This window comes from Notothenia coriiceps, unplaced genomic scaffold (assembly GCF_000735185.1).
Source record: "Notothenia coriiceps isolate Sejong01 unplaced genomic scaffold, NC01 NC01_scaffold00024668, whole genome shotgun sequence".
In the NCBI taxonomy this organism is placed as follows: Eukaryota; Metazoa; Chordata; class Actinopteri; order Perciformes; family Nototheniidae; genus Notothenia; species Notothenia coriiceps.
This window is the reverse complement of record NW_011357369.1, coordinates 767280-786050: the sequence shown is the minus strand read 5'-3', so window position 1 is coordinate 786050 and position 18771 is coordinate 767280. Positions and strand designations below refer to the sequence as shown.

General features: G+C 41.5%; 3 protein-coding genes across 3 annotated transcripts; 1 reads left to right on the top strand and 2 right to left on the bottom strand.

Moving 5' to 3' along the window:
* The first annotated feature begins 8290 nt into the window (after nt 1–8290).
* Nucleotides 8291–11309, top strand: klhdc7a (kelch domain containing 7A). Its single transcript, XM_010782849.1, has one exon. It carries the CDS (start codon nt 8349–8351, stop codon nt 10608–10610), a length of 2262 nt encoding a protein of 753 aa, XP_010781151.1. The 5' UTR covers nt 8291–8348; the 3' UTR covers nt 10611–11309.
* A 2142-nt stretch (nt 11310–13451) lies between these two features.
* Nucleotides 13452–15196, bottom strand: cfap107 (cilia and flagella associated protein 107). The gene is made up of 4 exons (XM_010783055.1): nt 15086–15196; nt 14525–14605; nt 13968–14136; nt 13452–13726 (listed from the first exon to the last, which is right to left on the bottom strand). The coding sequence occupies exons 1-4, from the start codon at nt 15194–15196 to the stop codon at nt 13452–13454; spliced, it is 636 nt and encodes a 211-aa protein (XP_010781357.1).
* Nucleotides 15197–15694: 498 nt separating this feature from the next.
* Nucleotides 15695–18164, bottom strand: aadacl4 (arylacetamide deacetylase-like 4). The gene is made up of 4 exons (XM_010783054.1): nt 17988–18164; nt 17356–17581; nt 16578–16641; nt 15695–16478 (listed from the first exon to the last, which is right to left on the bottom strand). The coding sequence occupies exons 1-4, from the start codon at nt 18162–18164 to the stop codon at nt 15695–15697; spliced, it is 1251 nt and encodes a 416-aa protein (XP_010781356.1).
* Nucleotides 18165–18771: the final 607 nt, after the last annotated feature.

Here is an 18771-nt window from a genome sequence, read left to right as displayed (position 1 = left end):
AATAAAATAATTCAAAATGGCCTCGGTCACGTGTGATGCGCTTTTTATGGCCCTGGCATGAGATGAAACCATGACGTCCATCACAAACAAACAAAAATAAAGTAAAACATTTTAAGAATTTATTTATTGTCTGGTGTGAGTGTGTGTGTGTGTGTGTGTGTGTGTGTGTGTGTGTGTGTGTGTGTGTGTGTGTGTGTTCTTTGGTCTTGAGAGTTTCCCTGGCACAAAAATAAGAAGTGGTGTAAATGAAACAAAACCAAAAAAAAAGAATCAGAGCAATACAATTTCTCAAATACCTAACATTATTCTACTATATACAATAAGTATCCATGGTTGATAAGACTTGATGTGAGCTTCCAGTGGTGTGGGCTTCAGCTCGCTCATGTAGATCAATATAATGTAAATAGTGGCTACATTATAGTTGGCAATGAAGAAGAATGTCATGTCAGGTTAAGATAGAACAGCTTCACCGATTGATAATGTACATGCACAGCTCTCAGCTTCTGCAGATTCCCACACTGAAAATAGGGTATAAAACATTTGATGCACATAAATAAAATGCGTCTGCAACATGACGGCCTCAGAGATTTGCAAGAGAGGCATTAATGACATGTAAAGAAGTTGAGAGTGACTGAGCATGTACCTTGACCAGTTTATCAATCAATGAAAGCTTTCCATTTCATACTGTTGATTAATTAGAATAAGACAAGCACCCTTAACCCGAGTGTGTGTAGCTTCTGGTACAGCATGATTTAAAAAAACTGCTGTGTAACTTCCCATCACCACTAGGTGGCACTTCAGAGCCAAGCTAATGTAGCCGGAGCTAAACCCAACACCATCTGAGCACATGCTACAATAATCAGACAGAGGCTTAATGTATGTGCACGTAAACATGTGAAATCGAGCCAGTTAAGTGGTTGAGTGACCAAATCTGAGGTTTCCTTGGGTGTGGAAATTGCCAGGTGTTTCTAAATAAAGTGGTCAAAAAATATATAATTTCTGGGGGGGGAATTTCTGCAATCATAGGTGAGATACAAAAGAAACTGAAAAATAAGCAATGGGGTCAAAATGACTTCCCATCTTTAAGGAAAAAAAGAAACAAGTGTGTGGCTTAGAAAAGAAAAAAAAACATCAAGGGACAAGCATTAAGTTAATCCCCCTTCACACGGGGAATAGAGATTTTACAGCTCGAAATGTGGAATGGAGTCGAACATTAAAGGAATGTTACGTGACGATCTCATCCTCTCCAGCTTCCTCCCTGTGTGTTTATAAGCTGTTCAGTTCCTGCAGGGTCTGATCCAGGACTTGGTGCATGCCAAGATTCTCCTCTTTAGCCCGTGATAGTTTATCTGGAGAACAAGAGGGAAAAGAGCCGGGGTGAGACCTCACACATCAGAACGTGACACTGCTGCTTTCATTCTGTCAAACAGCATTCCATGCAAAGTTTTACTGAACAGATGTTTTGCATAACTTTTAGATTAAAGTTGTGCCACATGCAAAATCCTCAACCACAGCACTGTGCTTTTCATGCTTAGACTGCTGACTGTCATTCTCTGTTAGCACATTACAGTTCAGAGGATTTGTGAGCTATATTCGTTGTACCAAAATGCTACCGTGTGACGTCAGTACATACGTTATGGGCTCACGTGAATTTATACGATCAGAAACCATCAAAAAAAGGTGACATATAAAACCAAGAGAGAGTGTTTTTAAGGGTTTTAGGGGGATTGCAAACTGCATTAATTCACACAAATAACAGTAAATCTCACCTTGTCTCACAAACTCGCTGATAATTAGACCTAAAATGTACGTTAACCACAAGGTGTGTGTGGCTTAAAGGGGCCCTATTATGTTGTTATATAGGTGTTAGTGCATTTAAAGGATCTGCAAAGGCTACATTGTCTGTCTCACACACTCTTTCCCCCCCCCCCGTGCCTGAAACACATCCATTGGACTCCTTTGTTTACTTCCGTAATATAATAGCATCACTATGTAACACTCGCTCCTATTGGCTAGCGGTCCGACACATTGTACGTGATAGGCTAAGGGGCGGGACATCTCTAAGCGGTTGACCAATCAAAACAGAGCCGGCCAGCTAACCAATCAGAGCAGACTGGGCTCTGGTTTCAGACAGAGGGTGAAAAGAGGTGCAACAGCACAGGCAGTAAGAGAAAAATAGAGAGCTTTTTGAACATTAAAGTATGTAAACATCCTCACAGCAGAGGCACAAAACACAAATATGAATCTGAAATAATTAGCATAAAATTCCCTCTTTAAATATGCAGACAGTAGGGCCCCTTGAAAGTCACGTAGTCATATGCAAAAAGAAAGCGCAATGTTTCCGTTGGCATATTTATGTCCAGCACAACTGAGGTAGAGGCATCCTTTATTAAAAAGAGCACATTGTCACTGAAACCAGTCCCAGTTCACATTCAGGTTGGCAGAAATACACTGAGGTCTGAGCCAAAAACTGAAGGCAAACAGATGGCTGGGAGCCTTGCGTCTATGATTGTAGACTGAGGGGAACCTCAGATGATGATCTTATGGTTGGATAAGCCCATTACAGAATGATATGAAGTACTTATTGAGACGATGTAGTTGTTATTGTCTTGTGTTATATGACTTGAGTGGAATATGCTGTGTAGGAAATGACAGATTCTGTGGAGATTTACATTCAGTGTGAAGAAGCCTTGATAGTTTAACCCTGACAAACAAATGATCCCATCGCAATGCAATCAACATTTCTCAGCAGACAACGTTTTCTCATCCAGACTCAACAAACTGCATCACCTGACAGGTCTAACCACAACCAGATGAGAACTTGACTCAAATGAGTCAAACCACACCCGATGTGGTCAGGCTCACTTGAGAGTGCGATGTCTGCGTAGTCTCGATGTTGGCACATTCTGAGCAAACTGTTGCTGGTGTTAGCACATCACCACCCACACTCAGTCACAACTTTTCTCCCACAGCGCCTCCAGTTTCACTCTCCTCTACAATCTAGTATCCCTGCTGTGGTCCAAAGTATAAAAAGATTCTCATAGCTCAATGGTTTTCTTAAAATATTGTGAAAGAAAAAGGTTTCTTTGTGGAGATATTCTGGCTCTAAGTGTACCCCTAAACTGTATTTACCTATGTTGCAATCCTGTTTGTCGATACGTATTCATAATTGTAATATGTTAATTCTGTAGACGAACCTCCCCACTTTTTAGAAGGTTTTTTTGGGGAGTTTTTTTCTGATCTAAATCGAGGGTAGAAGGACATAGGGGTTGATATCTGGTTATAAAAATACAATTGAATTGACTGCAGATACCAATGGTGTTTTGAGAGGTCTTATTGGTATCATTATCATTATCCACTTTCATTACTCGTCAAGTGAATGTTTTCTAATATGTTTTGTAATAGCTGCGCATGTGTTGTGGTGAAAATGTTTCTTTATTTGAATGTGTTTTGGCACATTTATGTTTTAAAATTTGCATTGTTTTTAAAGCAACAGTGTGTTTCTCCCTTTGGTAGAAATAGCTTAATTTACATAAAACATTTTTGGTAACTAAAACTGCTTATTTATTAACAAGCAAATGCATTGTGGTCTATTTACAATGGTATGCATTATTTGAAGTAAATATACGGTGTGGCTTTTCATGGTTTATTGCACTTATTGTAGACTTACTGCACACTATATCCAGCTCATTACATTTAACAGGGTTCAGATCTTAAAAGCAATTGAGATCAATGTATTTAAACACTTTTTTTTAAACATGACTCTGCTGATTGATGAATGGAAGCCTGAGGAAGTGTGTGTTTGCCTTATTGACTGTTTCTTTGGTGTTTGTAGATGGAGCCTCCTGCCTGGACGTGCTCGGACTAACGTGGATGGCACTTGTCCTCACAGTGACAGTGGAACTGACGTGAAACCTCTCATCCAAGACACTCTCACACACACACACACACACACACACACACACACACACACACACACTCACACACATAAACATATACTTGCCCTTCTTAGACAACATCCACACAAACACACACACACGCACAGACACATATTTTCCACAAACCCTGCAAGCCTTCTCCAGTCATCAACAGGCCCTCCATGCATCAATCGATCAGGAAACTGCCATGACACGATGGCACTCTTCTGTTTTTTGTAATAAAATAATAACCAAGATATTATTATCAAAAGAACAAACGTGATGAACATGACAATAACCCCCTCCTATATAGCCCTTCCCAGTTACACCTTTTTTTGTTTCTTGTCCCACGTCTGCCTGTTGGTCAATAAAATCAGATGATTTGAAACGGAGAAAAGAAAAAAGCATTTGGCTTTTATTTTGACGAGTCTAAATGTCATTGTGTTGACTGAAATGTGAAAAGTGGAACTGGCTTAGGATGTACCCCCATATCAACCACTCCCATCTGTTCCATGTCCTGGGATGCACCTGATTAGCAACAAGATGATAAACCGCGGGGGGAACAAACACAGATGCTCCAAGAGAACATTCTTTTTTTATTGATATACAAGTGTTGCTTTTTTCTGATGGCTCGGAATGTACAAGAGGATTTAAATGCATTACGAAAAAAAAAATCTCCTTTTTGAGTGTATTTTGTGTACATCAGTGTAAATATTGAAAATAATTAAAGAGGTTATATGGGTTATGGTGAGGGATGGTTGCTGATATAGTTGGAGTTTACACTTCTCCATCTTTGTTTGTATGTCATTCAACACTGTTCTCAGAATAATTCTTGGCTGAAAGGACAGACACATTAACAGCCTTTCTGTTTCTCATTCAAGCTTTTTTATATATGGCAGGTCTCCAAGGACAGAGTAAAAAAAATTAAAAATCTGACATATGTCTGCTGTTTTGGGGTTGTGGTGCATGTGACGTTTGAAGATTCTTTCTCCTTTTGTTGTGTTGCAATTGACAGCACTGCAACTCATTGTCACTGGCCTGTAATCCACTTATTCACTTGTGACATACTATCTTAAGTGACCTACATTGTGTACAATACGTAACTCTTACCCAGACATCTGCAGTACTAGTAGGATCATTTTAGCCGCCATTCCAGGGAGGTGCTCACTTTAGGCAGAGTGTGTAAACAGGGTTGTTGCATTTGTTTCATTTCACCTGTATTAAAATGGAGAGATGATAAAAACTTACAAGACTTGACTTTACTTATAACACTGTGTTCGACATGTTCAGTACTAGATGTGCTCCTTCTTTGATTGATGCTTGGGACGGTAACATCTTATATTTCACACTTCGCAATATCTAGATTGTTGCAGGCATTGTTTACAATCTAATTTGAGGATTATCTCAGTATATGAGGGTCTGCCTCGAGACGGGGATGTACGTGTATGCCTGCTTGATTATAAGCAAGCTCAAAAAATGTGATGATATTTCCGATTGTTCTGACCCCAACACGACTTTTAAACGAGATTCTGACATTTTTTTTTTTTAACCCTTTCCAGTTTGTGTCCGCTCCAACAGGGTGGAGGGTGATTTAATGCAGAATAATCCTTCATTTTTTGGACTTCACAAGAATTGCAATTTAAGCTATTCTAAGGACACAACATGTATTAAGGGATTAAGGTTTAAACCAGGTAGGAGGTAAGAGGGGAGATTTATAAAGCTTAGTCGAATAAAGCATAGACATATCCGTTTGGGATATCTGCTCACCTTGCCAGAGTACAATCCATATTCCTGAATCTGCAGATGAGAGCTGCATAGCACAAACATTATTAACAGACAGTCAAATGCATTTTGAATTAATTTGTTTTCCAGTGAGGGGAAGCAAAAGGCACGGATGCTTGTCCACCCACTGTAGACCATTATTACACAGCTATCATTTACATTTTGATTCAAGAGGCACTCCTGTGCTATTATTTTTACCTTTTTTCACTCACTTTGCATTCAAGAGAGAAGAAAAGCTCCATTTTCTATTTCTGAATGCATTAGAGAATGTGCAAATTGTCTTTTTGTTATGATGATTCCAATAGGAAAGTACACCATAACTTTGTTTGTGTGTATCTTTGTGTTACATTACAACTATCCAACGGTTATATAGTAGCATATTTCATTCAATTATTTCAGAGTAACAAGTAATGAATATAACCATTTTTAAATGTATGGACATACCTATGCTCTTAGCCAGAAAGTAATACTTTTAGCAATTGTTGAGACAACTACGGTGGCCGACAGGTGCAAACGCGTTCCAACGGCCCAAAACATTTCCATTTGGAGAAACGGGCTACAGTTTGAAAAACAATGCAAATACCTTCCATATCCCATGAAAATGAAAAAACATCTTCACCAACTTGACAACACAAGCAGCATTTAGAAGATATTCACCAACTTCTTCTGTTTCTTCTGTTATTACTACAAATCTCCTTTTAGCTAGCTAGCCTAGTCATTTCAAATATACTGACATTACACTTACAATGGAACAGGCTAACGGTGCCAACAGTGATAGTTGGCCAACTTTACAATCACCGAACGCCAACAAAAGCTCCGGTCTATGTGCAGTACTTTCTCGTGTCCCCGTTTCCGTTGTGTTTCGAGCTTCTTGCAGCGTTCTGTTATTTGCAGCATTTCGTTTATGAAACCCTTTTTACTAAACCCTATGCATGAAGCTTCAAGTTGGTGAAGATGTTTCTTCATTTTCATGTGCTGTGGCAAATTTGTTTGCATCTATAATTGCATAATTTCTGAAGCTGTAGCACCTAAAGGAAGTGTTTTGGGCCATTGTAGCACATGTGCACCTCATGGCCACTGTAGACATCAGTGGGAAAACAAGAGCAAGCTTTTTGTATGAACCGTTTATTAACACATGTAGACATTGTTCTGTTTACCAATTAAAGTAGATGGTGTTGAGGTTTATTACTGAGACAGTCTGAGTTTGAGCCCTCATTAAATCTTCTTTTGTTCCTTAACAAATTGATCACTCAAGAATTGTGATAGGCACAAGATATAAAGCTTTATTTTTTTACTACATCCCATCTATGCCTGACACGCTCCACTAATCTCAAAGGGTTACAAAAAAAGAATACACCTTGGAAACATTTATGTTATGCCTTGTGTTCTTGTTCAGCCGCATGTTACGCTCCTATCATTGATGACACAAGCAAGAAGAGGTGAAGGTGTCACACAACAATGCACATGACTGACTCAATGTTTTCTCTTTAGCTGTGCTCTGAATAGTGCACCTGAGCTTGGATCAATGGTGAGGATAAGAAGCAGCCTCTTTGGCCCATCTGTCAATTATTCAATAGTCAACCATGCCTGCTGAATCCAGTTTCCTTCATATCGTCTGCGGGCTTGGGTATCAGATGACCAAAAAGCACTCATGTCAGCTAGGACACCTGACACGCCCTCTGTATGCCTCTCCACGCGACACACCTATAAAATAAACACTGCTCTGTTGTTGACCACAGACTCGCTCAAGTGTGTTATCAGCCACACAAATGACAGCCTGCCAGCAGTGACAGAGAGACATCGCTGCCATGTGACAGAGATGTATGTTTGCATAGTATATGGGAGTGAATGGCACTTTCAGGTTTCTCTGTAGACACTCGTTCCATCTGGGTCAGATGTTTATCTTTATTATTTACAGTTCCACACGTTTATAATTCCAAGTGACTGCCAATTCGTTGCTTGACAGCAATCTTCAGCTTACCTTTAAATAAAGTAATTGTATCATCTGCACAGCAAAGGGACCTTTGATCTGTGGCATGGCTGTGCAAACAGATGCATCCTGGTTATTAAGTATTTGATGAATGTCATCCGTTATAAAACCCCACCCCTTATGCAAACCATGTTTTCCTCATGCAGCTTTCGCTGTCTGTGTGAACAAATTAGGAAGCATGATCCATCTATGACAATGTTTTTAGGGTAATTTTAAGAAATGGACAAAATAAAGTATGGCCTGAACCACTCCTCCCTCATTTAAAATGAGCAAAATGCAACAAACATCAGTTATGATCAGATCATGTATTCAGAAAGTTATTTGATGACATTCTGATAAATATATGAAAGCTTGGGTGAGTCAGCAAATTGCATAACCAAATATTGATCTATGTGGTATTTACATATTCTGTGTATGGTTATTGAATCTGCATCTGCCTTGCCCTAGGTGTTGTATGCTCCGCCTCTAGAGAGCCTGTGATGCAAATAGTTTCTCTAGAGGTATCATTTTACACTTGATCCTTTGGCCAAAGAGGCACAGTCATTAGATCACAGCAGCTCCTTAACAATGAAAGCCAGACAGCATGCAACTGATACGCATTGACAACAACATTCAATAGGATCAGTGGACCAATCGTGGCCACCATCGCTTTTCCAGCTATGCCCATTGCAGAGCTTTTGGCAGTGCAGTTCGACATGCAGCTGCTGTTGAAACTGAGTCTCTCTGTGGCTGCCGTGCTGCTGGTTTCATGGGCCTACAGGTTCTACAGCGCCAGGGACGCTCAGAAAACTCAGCTCTCTGTCAAAGACAAAAAAGGACCAGAAAAGGCAACCTGCCAAAACTGCAAGACATTGCTACGTAGCCAAAGCTCATCAGAACATGACACGGATGATGGGGGCACGCGACCCAGACCCTCAAAACCTGATGACCTGACGTCTGACGACACTACGGCAACAGAAGCAGAAGCTCCTGCATGCCAAGCTGAAAACAGTGAGGATGCTTTTAGTAGTGTCAGCATGAAAGAAGCGATACTCCCTCATCAGAAGCAGGCAGAGGTTGCCACCAGTAATATTTCATTTGGATCTGCTTTGAACCTTCCTCATCCGACTGAGAGTGGGATGGCCAGTGCAACGGGGCGCCGCTCCCCTTGCTTTTTGCAGAAGCTGGAGGGCATTGTGGGTGTGGGCAGGGAGTTAAGGCAGGACTTGGAGCACCAGGGGGCCTACTCCAGCTTCCTCTCCAAGGCAGAGATCAAAGTGGAGGATGCTAACGTGGTGCTGGAGGGAACAGGAGACCAGATAGTGCGGGGAAAGATATATGATTACTATGTGGAGTCTTCCTCGCACTCCATTACAGGCTTAAACACTGTGCTGGGTCAGTATGAGAGGAACTCTGAGTCACAGTCAGTGGAGCTGGGAAGTCGGGGCAGCAGCCTCCCAGAGTTTCCTTCTTCTCTGAGCCCCATCATCATGCGTGATCTAGTTTTTCCACAAAGCAATGTTGAGGATCCGTCACTGGAATGCCTGAAACGGAGGCACTCCGCAAGGCCTGTACTCCTACGCAAGGAGAGCTATCTGTCAGCAACAGAGCAGTCGGAGCTTTACATCCCCGTTCTAAATACAAGCGCTTCAACTCCAGTGACTCACTCTCTGGCCCCAACCAGCACTGAGTCCATCACTGCTCACCCCACGATCTGTCACTCTACAGAAGGCAAAGGCATAACTGTAAAGGAGGGTGCAGATCCAGAGACTGAAGCAGCATTTTTAGACCTTACAGCGAAAGATTTCGATGGCAAAGATTTGGAAAGCCTGAATAGTATACTCAATCTGGGAAACTGTTTGGAGACACTGTGTCTTGCCAAGAAACATGGCCAGACTTCTGTGCAGAAAGCAGCCCTGGGAGTCATGTCAGACAACTACCTCCAGGTGATTAGGGACCCCAACCTTTATGGGCGGCTAATGGCTGGTGAGCGGGAGCAAATCCAAAAGCAGAGGATGAGAGGGAGGAGGTTTGTCATTGTGGTAGATATGGACCCTCAAGACTGGGCGAGGAACACAGGAGGGCAACCGGCAGAGACGGAGCAGAGGAGGACATCCAGCGCAGTGTACTGTTATGATGACTACAAAGACACCTGGCATACACTCTGCCTGATCCCCCAGGAGGTCATCTCTAAAGCCTGCGCCATGTGCACAATGGATAACTACTTATTTGTGGCGGTAGGCTGCAAAGGCACAGACAGAGAAATGACACCCTCAAAGCGAGTGTTTTGCTACAATCCTTTGACATCAATTTGGAAGGAGATCAGTGCCATGAATGAAGCCAGGCCCCGCTGCAAACTGGCAGCACTGGAGGGCTTCATCTACGCCATCGGAGGGGAGTGCCTCTCCTCAGTGGAGCGCTACGACCCGCGATTGGACAGGTGGACGTTCGTGGCTCCACTGCCTAATGATACATTTGCTGTGGCGCATCACGTCGCTGTGTGCAGTGGAGAGCTTTTTGTTTCTGGGGGAACTCTGAGATGCATACTGCTGCGCTACAGCCCCAAAACCAACACCTGGAGGCCAAGTCTGCTAGCAGGAACTAAAGACAGAACTGCAGATATGATAGGCGTGGGGAGATTTCTGTATCGTTTTGATGTCAACCCCCTGCTGGGTCTCGGAGTGTACCGCTACCATACCGTGGCTCGAATGTGGTACGAGTGCAGCACCAAAAGGATTCATCACTGCCCCGCCTTCCAGTGTGTCGCAATGGATGGCACGATCTATTGTGTAAGCCGCCAGTTCACCATGAGGTTCGATGCTGATGAGATCTCTCCAGGTTTCATTGATGAGAACTTGAGTGTCCTCTCTGCAGCGAAAGGCATACTTTTCCCCTTTGTCCTTTCACTCCCTGATAAGAAGCCTCGGCAGACCAGTGTGTGAGGAGGACTCAGTTTTCTGTTAGTGAAAAGATTAGGTGGTGATGGAATATCCTTACAAGAGCATACTTCTCCAGTTTCATGTTCTGATTTCTTATTGAGTGCTCTGCTCAGGTTAAAACTCAACTCTGTGCCCTCTGTTTTTTCTTTAGATCACCTTTCTAAAACCATGACACTACTTTATGTTCTTGGATCGCACAAAGGAATGTTTGTTTCTAATATCTCAGTCCCTGGCAGCAGATGTAAAATATTAGACTCTTAATGTTAGTCCAACTACTGTTTACTTAGATTTACGCAGGATGTGCTGCCATGTAAATTGTTTGCTTATTTGATTTGCCACTCCTTCCTGCCATTACGTTGGTTTTATATCACTCCAGATGCTTAACCTCTTTAGATAGTTCATAAATAAGACTCAGAGTAAATGAGCTCATTCAACTCTAACACATTACAAAGATTGGGCAATAAAGTGATAATCAATCACTCGACTCCACTGTGTAGGGCACAAATATAACTTACACAGTGGCCTGGATACAACGCAATTATGTAAACTTGCTCTTTAAAATGACAGGGTGTAAATGGATGTGTCATACAATATAAATAGGTGGGCTTCGATAAGCATTTTTTTCACTACTTATGTGACTCTTTCAATACTAAGACTTGCTTTTATTTGTATAATTGTATTATTTTGCCGTCATTTGTTGGATAGAATGAAGTGTATTTGTATTTGTGTTCATTGTACCAAATAAATCCCTTGTTTTATAAACATGAAAAGAATAATATGATTGTATTCATTGCTCATTAACCTACAATTAATGAGTATGGGTAGTAATCCAAATGTCTATTTCAGTATTTGTGTGACCTAAAACCAATGAAAGAATAAAATAGGAACAATCTAAGCACTTGTGGTGTTAAGCAATTACAATAACAATGGATATAAGCATACGAATAATATGAAAAATAATAAATCCCTCATTGTTTGCTCATTTGCTGTAATGCAGAGGACTTCAAAGACACACTGACATATTCCAAAGAGTGACATGCTGCTATAGCACCATCATGTGGCTTACGAGGCACACACAACAGTGCATAGGGAAGAACATGTTCAGGCTATAGACTCCCCACATCTCAGAGGAGCCATGTGACGTGCAGCTATTAGCAGCACAGTGGAGTGACTAACTAGCTAAACAGTGGGTGAAGTGCTTCAGGTGCACTGGAAGGCAGCAGGCAGGCGGGGAGAGGGAAACAGACGCAGATGGTTGACCATCAAACATAAGCACCTTTGATTCTCCTTAATTAAACACTTTGATCCCCTGTAACAAAACACCTCACTGAATGGGAGTTACAGACGTCCCTTCAGATGTTGCCTGGGATGACTCGGGCCTCCGGTTTGCCTCGATTTACAGGTCAGTACTTGCATCACAATTCTTTTAGTTATTTGTTTCCATCATTGTTTCTATGGTCATAATAGCCCATTATTCAGATATAATTGGTAGAATGTGGGATAATTTAGTTATTATCCTCTGGTAGAACTAAATTATAGCACTTTCCTTTCTCCTTCTTAACCCTTCTGTCGTTTTTGGTCAAATCCAACCAATTTACTTCTTTCATCAATCAGAAATATATATATTTTTCCTTTGAGGCTTCAAGGCCTTATGATATCCTAGGCATTTGTAAACATATACAATTGCTGATCAACACTTACATAGAATTGTAAGTGGTTGAGTCAACTTTGTAACTTTGAGTTGTCAAAAATGACTTCTATAGGAAATGAATGGGTAACATTATATTCATCCATTAGATAGGACACACCCACAAATCGATCAAAAGTTAATTTTGGAATACATTTTCACAGTCTATTCCTTCTATATTCACTGCAGTTATTCATTTAAACCAGTAGTCTGATATGTGTTTAATACAATTTGGTGATTATTAATGGTTTTGTGTTAATGTAAGAGCAGTTAGCAGCCCATTCAAATTGATCTGGAAAACCAAAGTAAGAGGGGAGAAACGAACACAACAGGAGGGTTAAACAAAATCACACATTTATATATATATATAAACATTAAAGACTACTCGCCACACAACACACAGTAACCCACAGTAGTCTTTACAGCAGGGGTGTCAAACTCAAGGCTCTGGGGCCAAATCCGGCCCGCGACTTCATTTTATGTGGCCCCACAAGAGCTTGCAAAGAATATAATATGTTTATTATACAGTTACATGCTACTTTACAGAAGCACGTTGCCCATAAACTACATGTCCCACAATGCATCTTAAATTTGACTTTTTCTCAGAATTTGACTTTTTGTCAAAATATGCATTTTTTCTTAAATGTAGCCTTTTTCTCATAAATAGATTTTTTTTTTTCAAAATGTCACTTCTTTTGTTTCGTTTTTCCAGAATGTGGCTTTTCTTTTAAAATCATTTTGTGACATTCTCACTGATGAGACTTGCAATTATTTGCTTTCAGACGCAGTTAATTATAAAGTTATTACCCTATCCGATAATAATCCAATGCAGAGGCAATAATGTAATATAATACATTATCATATTCAATATGTATACTTCTCTTTTTGTATAGTCTTAAAGTTAAAACCGGCCCATTGAGGGCAACCATAATGCTGATGTGGCCCGTGATGAAATTGAGTTTGACACCCCTACTTTACAGGGTCAAAATGAGAATCATGTTTAATTATTTAATTATTCTTGATTTGCCGAATGCTTTGCTCTGTTCAGTGTTGTCATGCAGCTGACTAACACATTAGAGGAAACACACAGCACTTTGAACAGGACTTCTAAATTAACATGCAGCGTGTGAGGCAATTCTAGAGTCCCATCGTTTTCTCTAAGCCTGTCGTGATTGTTGAAGTTGACTCAAACAATGATCTGGGATTAGTAGTAATGAGTGCCGCCTCAGATCCAGGTCCTTGTTGTTGTGATTGGCTGCGTGGAGGTGGCTGGAGAGCATGCGTGAAGCCCTGGCAAAGCGGCTCTGGTAGAAGGCACTAAGTGGGTGCCTCTGGTATGCTGACCCGTACACAGTCAGCGACGGGAGGTGTGACTGCTGCTTTTCCAAGCGTTGCTTTGTGGACCGCGGTGGGCCAGCGTTGGTTGGAAGGGCTGTGAGCGAACACAGTAGGGAAGTTAACTGCCATGTTACTGCGGCCATTAATTACACTGGTGACTGACCTGGAACCATAACAAAGGCATCTGGGGGCACTAAGTTTAATTGTTCATGCACTGCTGATGTGATTTGTCCGAACACAATTTAATATAGCGAAGTATGTTTTCAATACACCCACTGTAAATATAATCTTCACCTTTCGGCAGTTGTGGTACTTTAAATTGTGCTCTATTTTACCAGAAATTGTCCGGTTAACCCTCTCCAGCTGCCATGTCAAGCTGTCTGGATGCCATGGTCGCAGATTGGGCAAAGCATTGGTGTGCTGGTAGCTCTCTCCATAGTGTGTGACCAAGTAATGAGAGGATGGTGGGCCATGGTGGTCAAGTAGCAGCTTGGATGGGAGCCCCTGTAAGAAAATACAGAGCAGTCTCGACACACATATACATTAGCTTTCACTGGATTAAGATTAAAAAGGGCATGACCTGTTCTTTTACAATGATCTTCAATAGGCTCAGCATGTGACAGCAGCAAATTGCTCTAAGTAGCCTTTAAGTGCCCGATAGGACTGATGATTTTACAGATTTTTCACGGCTGCTGAGTCTGACCAGAAACCTGCTTTCATAAAGAGTTTATCACAGGCCTTTATCTAGACCGTCAATATTATGCAGAAGTGGCCACAATCTAGAGAAGAAAGCCCTGACTCGCAGGGTTTTGACAGGCATTCAATTGGTGTTAATGCCATGAATGACCAGTTTAAGGCTGACATCAGCTCTATGCAGGGCAGTCCTCCTCACAGAGACGTCTGGCCTGAAGTCCCAGTGGGAGCGGTGGTCTGAACGATATGTGCTGCTGGCTGTCTGTGCCTCTCGAGTGAACTGCGTCAAACAGAATAAACAGACATCACAAAAGAGGAATGAGGAGGTGTGGGGGGGATATAGGCCTATACAGGGACTTCAGCAATGAGCCCAGCGCAACGATCAGCAAAGCTCACACCTCGCCATCGATCCGCTCTGTTGTACAGTGTTTCTTAAGTCATTTCTTCTCTCAGATCCTGAACCAGCAGCCCGTGGCCGAACCTCACGTCGATGCAATTAGTCTCCGGCTCTTGCCTCTCCCACCAGGAGGCTGTGCTGAGGTAGCTGAACTGAGGCTGCTAATCACTCTGCTATAGATTTGACTACCAACTGAGGTGCTACAAAACCCTTGGCAAGCTGCCACTTGTATTAAATTATGTTAACGGATTCACAGCAAAAAAGAGGCATAGATATTTTTTATTCTCACATTCAATTGAAGTTGATTAAATCAGATCATCTTATTCAGACAAACGGAAATAACACAAGCAAAAAAAGACTTACCTGAAGTCTGTATTCTGCCCAGTTGCCTAACAGCACTTTGTTTGCATACTTCTGCTCTATCCTCCAGCCGGGTTGGGACCATTTGTCCTGTGATGTCCCAGTTTGCTTCATGTTTTACCTGGAGCCAAATGCACCTAACCAGGGAAATCCGCAGGCCTAGCTGTTAGAACATGGTTAACTATAGTCAAACAGATAGCATGTAGGAGCATTCACCTGGCCCCATGATGGCCTAGGAAATAGAAGAGCTCTGTTGCTATGGATACAGCAAACACTGAAAGAGGAGGCAAGCGGAGTATCCTGGAAGCAAATAGGAGATGTCTTACATCTGTGTTGAAAGAAGATGCATTTCTTAAGACTAGGGCATGACATCTAACTTTTTAACACTCTATATTGTTGAAATGGTGCCAGAAGTTGTTTTCACACTGTTTATCTTCAGGCTACTTTCATTTATTTTGGGTATAAAACAAGTTTTGTTATCGATTTGTGTGGAGTTTTAGTCTTCTTTGAACACTATACTTTTAATGAAGAAGAAAACGTTGTCACTCGAGGCAATATTTGTTTATTCCAAAAAATATAACAAAATAGAAAGTAGAAAAAAGTACATGCTTTTCACAGTTGTTTTATGTAATCCACAACACAATCCAGCACCTGCACTGCGGAGGGAAAGCCGAGCCAGCAATGGTTGAAGAAGTTAATCATGCCATGGAAACCCCCCGCCAAATGGCGCCAGGTCACATCCTTCTCCAAGTCCAGCAGTCGTTTCCTATACAAATACCCATCATCCCTCAGAACATCATACTCACAGGTGAGGATAAAGGTGGGAGGTGTTTTCTGAATGTCAGCATCTTCCGCCAATAAAGGAGAAACCTCGTGTTCCAGACCATCTTTCATTGCGTGATACACCTGCCCATCATACTCAGGGGTTGGGTGCTTCTCGTAACCTCGCGCAAGGAACCCAGCAGGAAGATTAGAAGGGGAGAGCCACTCCTCATATTGTGGCTTGAGCTCATTTGGGACATGGATGCCTTCCAAAACGTCCTGGCACAGCGACATGTCCCCATTGAGGTACTGCAGGAAGTAGAACGCCATACGGCCACGAAACAATATGGGCACAGCATGATTTTGCTGGTATGAGGGCAGGTTGAAATCTGCCATCTGCAGGGCTGGGTAGATGAGGACCTGAGCGCAGGGGAACAGCAGATGTCCGATCTCTCTCCTCGCCAGCCTTTGGCACAGCGCGGCTGCCAGGTTAGCCCCAGTGCTGTCCCCTCCCACTGCCACTCTGCGAGGGTCCACGCTAAACTCTGCCTCGGCCACAGACAAGAAGTGACATGTCGCTGCCTCACAGTCGTCCAGCGGGGCAGGGTACCTGTGCTCAGGGGCTAATCGGTACCTGAGAGGGGTGAGAGGGAAGGTGGAGTGACAATATGGTTAGTTCTGGCTCTTTGGAAGATTTTCTGGAGTATTTATTTGAATTGAAAAGTTTAAGTACCGAACAGAAACCACCGTCGTGTTGGTTTCCTTGGCGATGTGCCGACAGACTTCATCGACAGAATCTGTGGAGAATTAGGATCCCTGTTAGCAGAATATATGCACTAAAGACAGAATGGCAACCTTTGCTATCGCCGTCAACACTGTGTATTCGGTGAGCATACTGTGATGGTAATGATGGAAAGTACAAATTAAAAACAAATTAAAAAGTGTAGTTATTATATTAACTATGTATTTACATAGTTTACAAATTTCTGTTTTACTCAACTTTCTGTTTTTTAATTTCCGTTTTTTTCCAGACAGCACATAATTAAAATAAGGGAACAAACTGTCTAGCATATAAAGTATCCAACACCTGGACAGATAAAAACACAGTAGGCCTACATTAAAGATAAGCAAAAACTGTTTTTTGGTAGAGACTGCAAACCTTTTTTCCACAATAATATCAACATTAATTATCTCAAGGGTCAGTTCCTGAGCCAAATGTAAAATAAACAGTGTAAATTAATATACAAGAGGGGAACTTTATCTGCAAATATATTCAAATGTCCTTTAATTTATGATCTAAGTCTTAAAAACACATGCATACATAAATACAACTATATTCTGATGCTATGAAAGTTCATTTAAGTTCAGGAATACTGCAAAAAACTTGATTATTTATGTGGATATAGCTTTTAGGTCATGCCAGGTAAAACTATACAAATGACAATTTTAATGCACATAAAAGAGTATCATTCTACAGTATGACTCAAATTAATTATTTTAACGTTGTTTACCTATATTTCCCAATACCCATCCACCTCCAGGGAAATACACAAGACCTCTTCTCAAGCCGTCACACACTGTTGTGGGTTCATAGACTCGCACCGGGACATCAGAAAACTTCATATCCTTCACTCGCAGACCCGCAGGAACTGGATTTAAGCGGGTCAGGAAACAGGCAACAAACCATCGGAGAAAGCTGATCTGATGACAAACACCCAGGCGATGTAGGATACGACCCTTTAGGGGAAAGGTACCACAGACTTATGTTTCAAATACAAAGAATTATCAGTGTTCTTGATAGGTAAAGTCAAAGTCAAAGTTATTCTGTCTGAGAGACCGTATTTACCATGACAACATCAAAGAAAGGGAACACATGACCTTGCCTTTTATGCACCTGTGTTAGACTTGATATCTTATCTAAAATGTCTCTGATGTAAGCTTTATCAGTTCCTGGAGGACACAGAAAGGACAGCCATCTTTGACAACAGCCTAAAAGAGTAGTTTTTTTCTGTTGGACGAACAGTCATATTCCTTCACACTAAGGATTAAGTGCATTTAATATTTAAAAACATAATATGCAAAACATTAATGGAGCATACAAATAATAAGCATTAACAATTTCCTAGATGCCATAGATACTCACCACAATTGCTATGCCAACAAACAAGCCATGAACCATGTGCAGTTTCCATCTATTTGCAACCCCACGAGGAATGTCTGAATTCATCAGCTCAGAGTACACAAGTCCAATTACCAGAAGGAGGAAGGCTGCAACAAGAGCAGCGAAGCCAATTATTAAAATTGCTGTGCCGATGTCCATGGTGTTGCTGGTCTGCTCTACTGAAGGTAAGTCATTAGGAGTAAATGTTTTATCTACCTGCTTTCAGCCTTTTCTCCGCCCCTCCCACATCCAAGGCATTTTGACCTTGGTTTCACTTAATGATGTTTGGCTTCCTGTTGCCCAGGAAAAAATAATTATATTCTTCACCCTCTTGTTTGGATGTCTAGTCACCAGTTTCCCACTGTTGTTTCAGATGGTATATTGCACTGTATTTGTATATATAAACACATTTTTTGTAATTACTCATACATTCATTTGGTACCTATATCCCTAGCAATATTTTCCAAATTAGCTCAAGGTTGTTTGGTTCTTTGGGCTTTTTTCATGCCCCCGGTATCGAGGAAATCTTACAGCTGCACTAGGCTCAGAGTGGCATTTTCATTGTCTGGTATCTAAAGAAAGAAATACATGTTTATAGATGCTCCCAGTGAAGGCAAACAGAGAACACCCTTATCTGAACTTTCACGGCTGATCTGTAGATGGCAGTGATAGCATGAGAATAAATAAACATCCCTACTCAAATATATATACTATTTACATTATTGCAATGCAGCCTAAACCCATTTTCCACCCACTGTAATGTAAT

Coding starts and splice junctions, on each gene's coding strand:
- cfap107 (XM_010783055.1), bottom strand. CDS start 15,196: ATGAAGCAAACTGGGACATCACAGGACAAATGGTCCCAACCCGGCTGG. Junction 14,606..15,085: donor GGGCAGAATACAGACTTCAG/GTAAGTCTTTTT, acceptor TGTTTGACGCAG/TTCACTCGAGAGGCACAGAC. Junction 14,137..14,524: donor ACTTCAGGCCAGACGTCTCT/GTGAGGAGGACT, acceptor ATTTTCTTACAG/GGGCTCCCATCCAAGCTGCT.
- klhdc7a (XM_010782849.1), top strand. CDS start 8,349: ATGCCCATTGCAGAGCTTTTGGCAGTGCAGTTCGACATGCAGCTGCTG.
- aadacl4 (XM_010783054.1), bottom strand. CDS start 18,164: ATGGACATCGGCACAGCAATTTTAATAATTGGCTTCGCTGCTCTTGTT. Junction 17,582..17,987: donor TTGTTGGCATAGCAATTGTG/GTGAGTATCTAT, acceptor TTTCCCCTAAAG/GGTCGTATCCTACATCGCCT. Junction 16,642..17,355: donor ATGGGTATTGGGAAATATAG/GTAAACAACGTT, acceptor AATTCTCCACAG/ATTCTGTCGATGAAGTCTGT.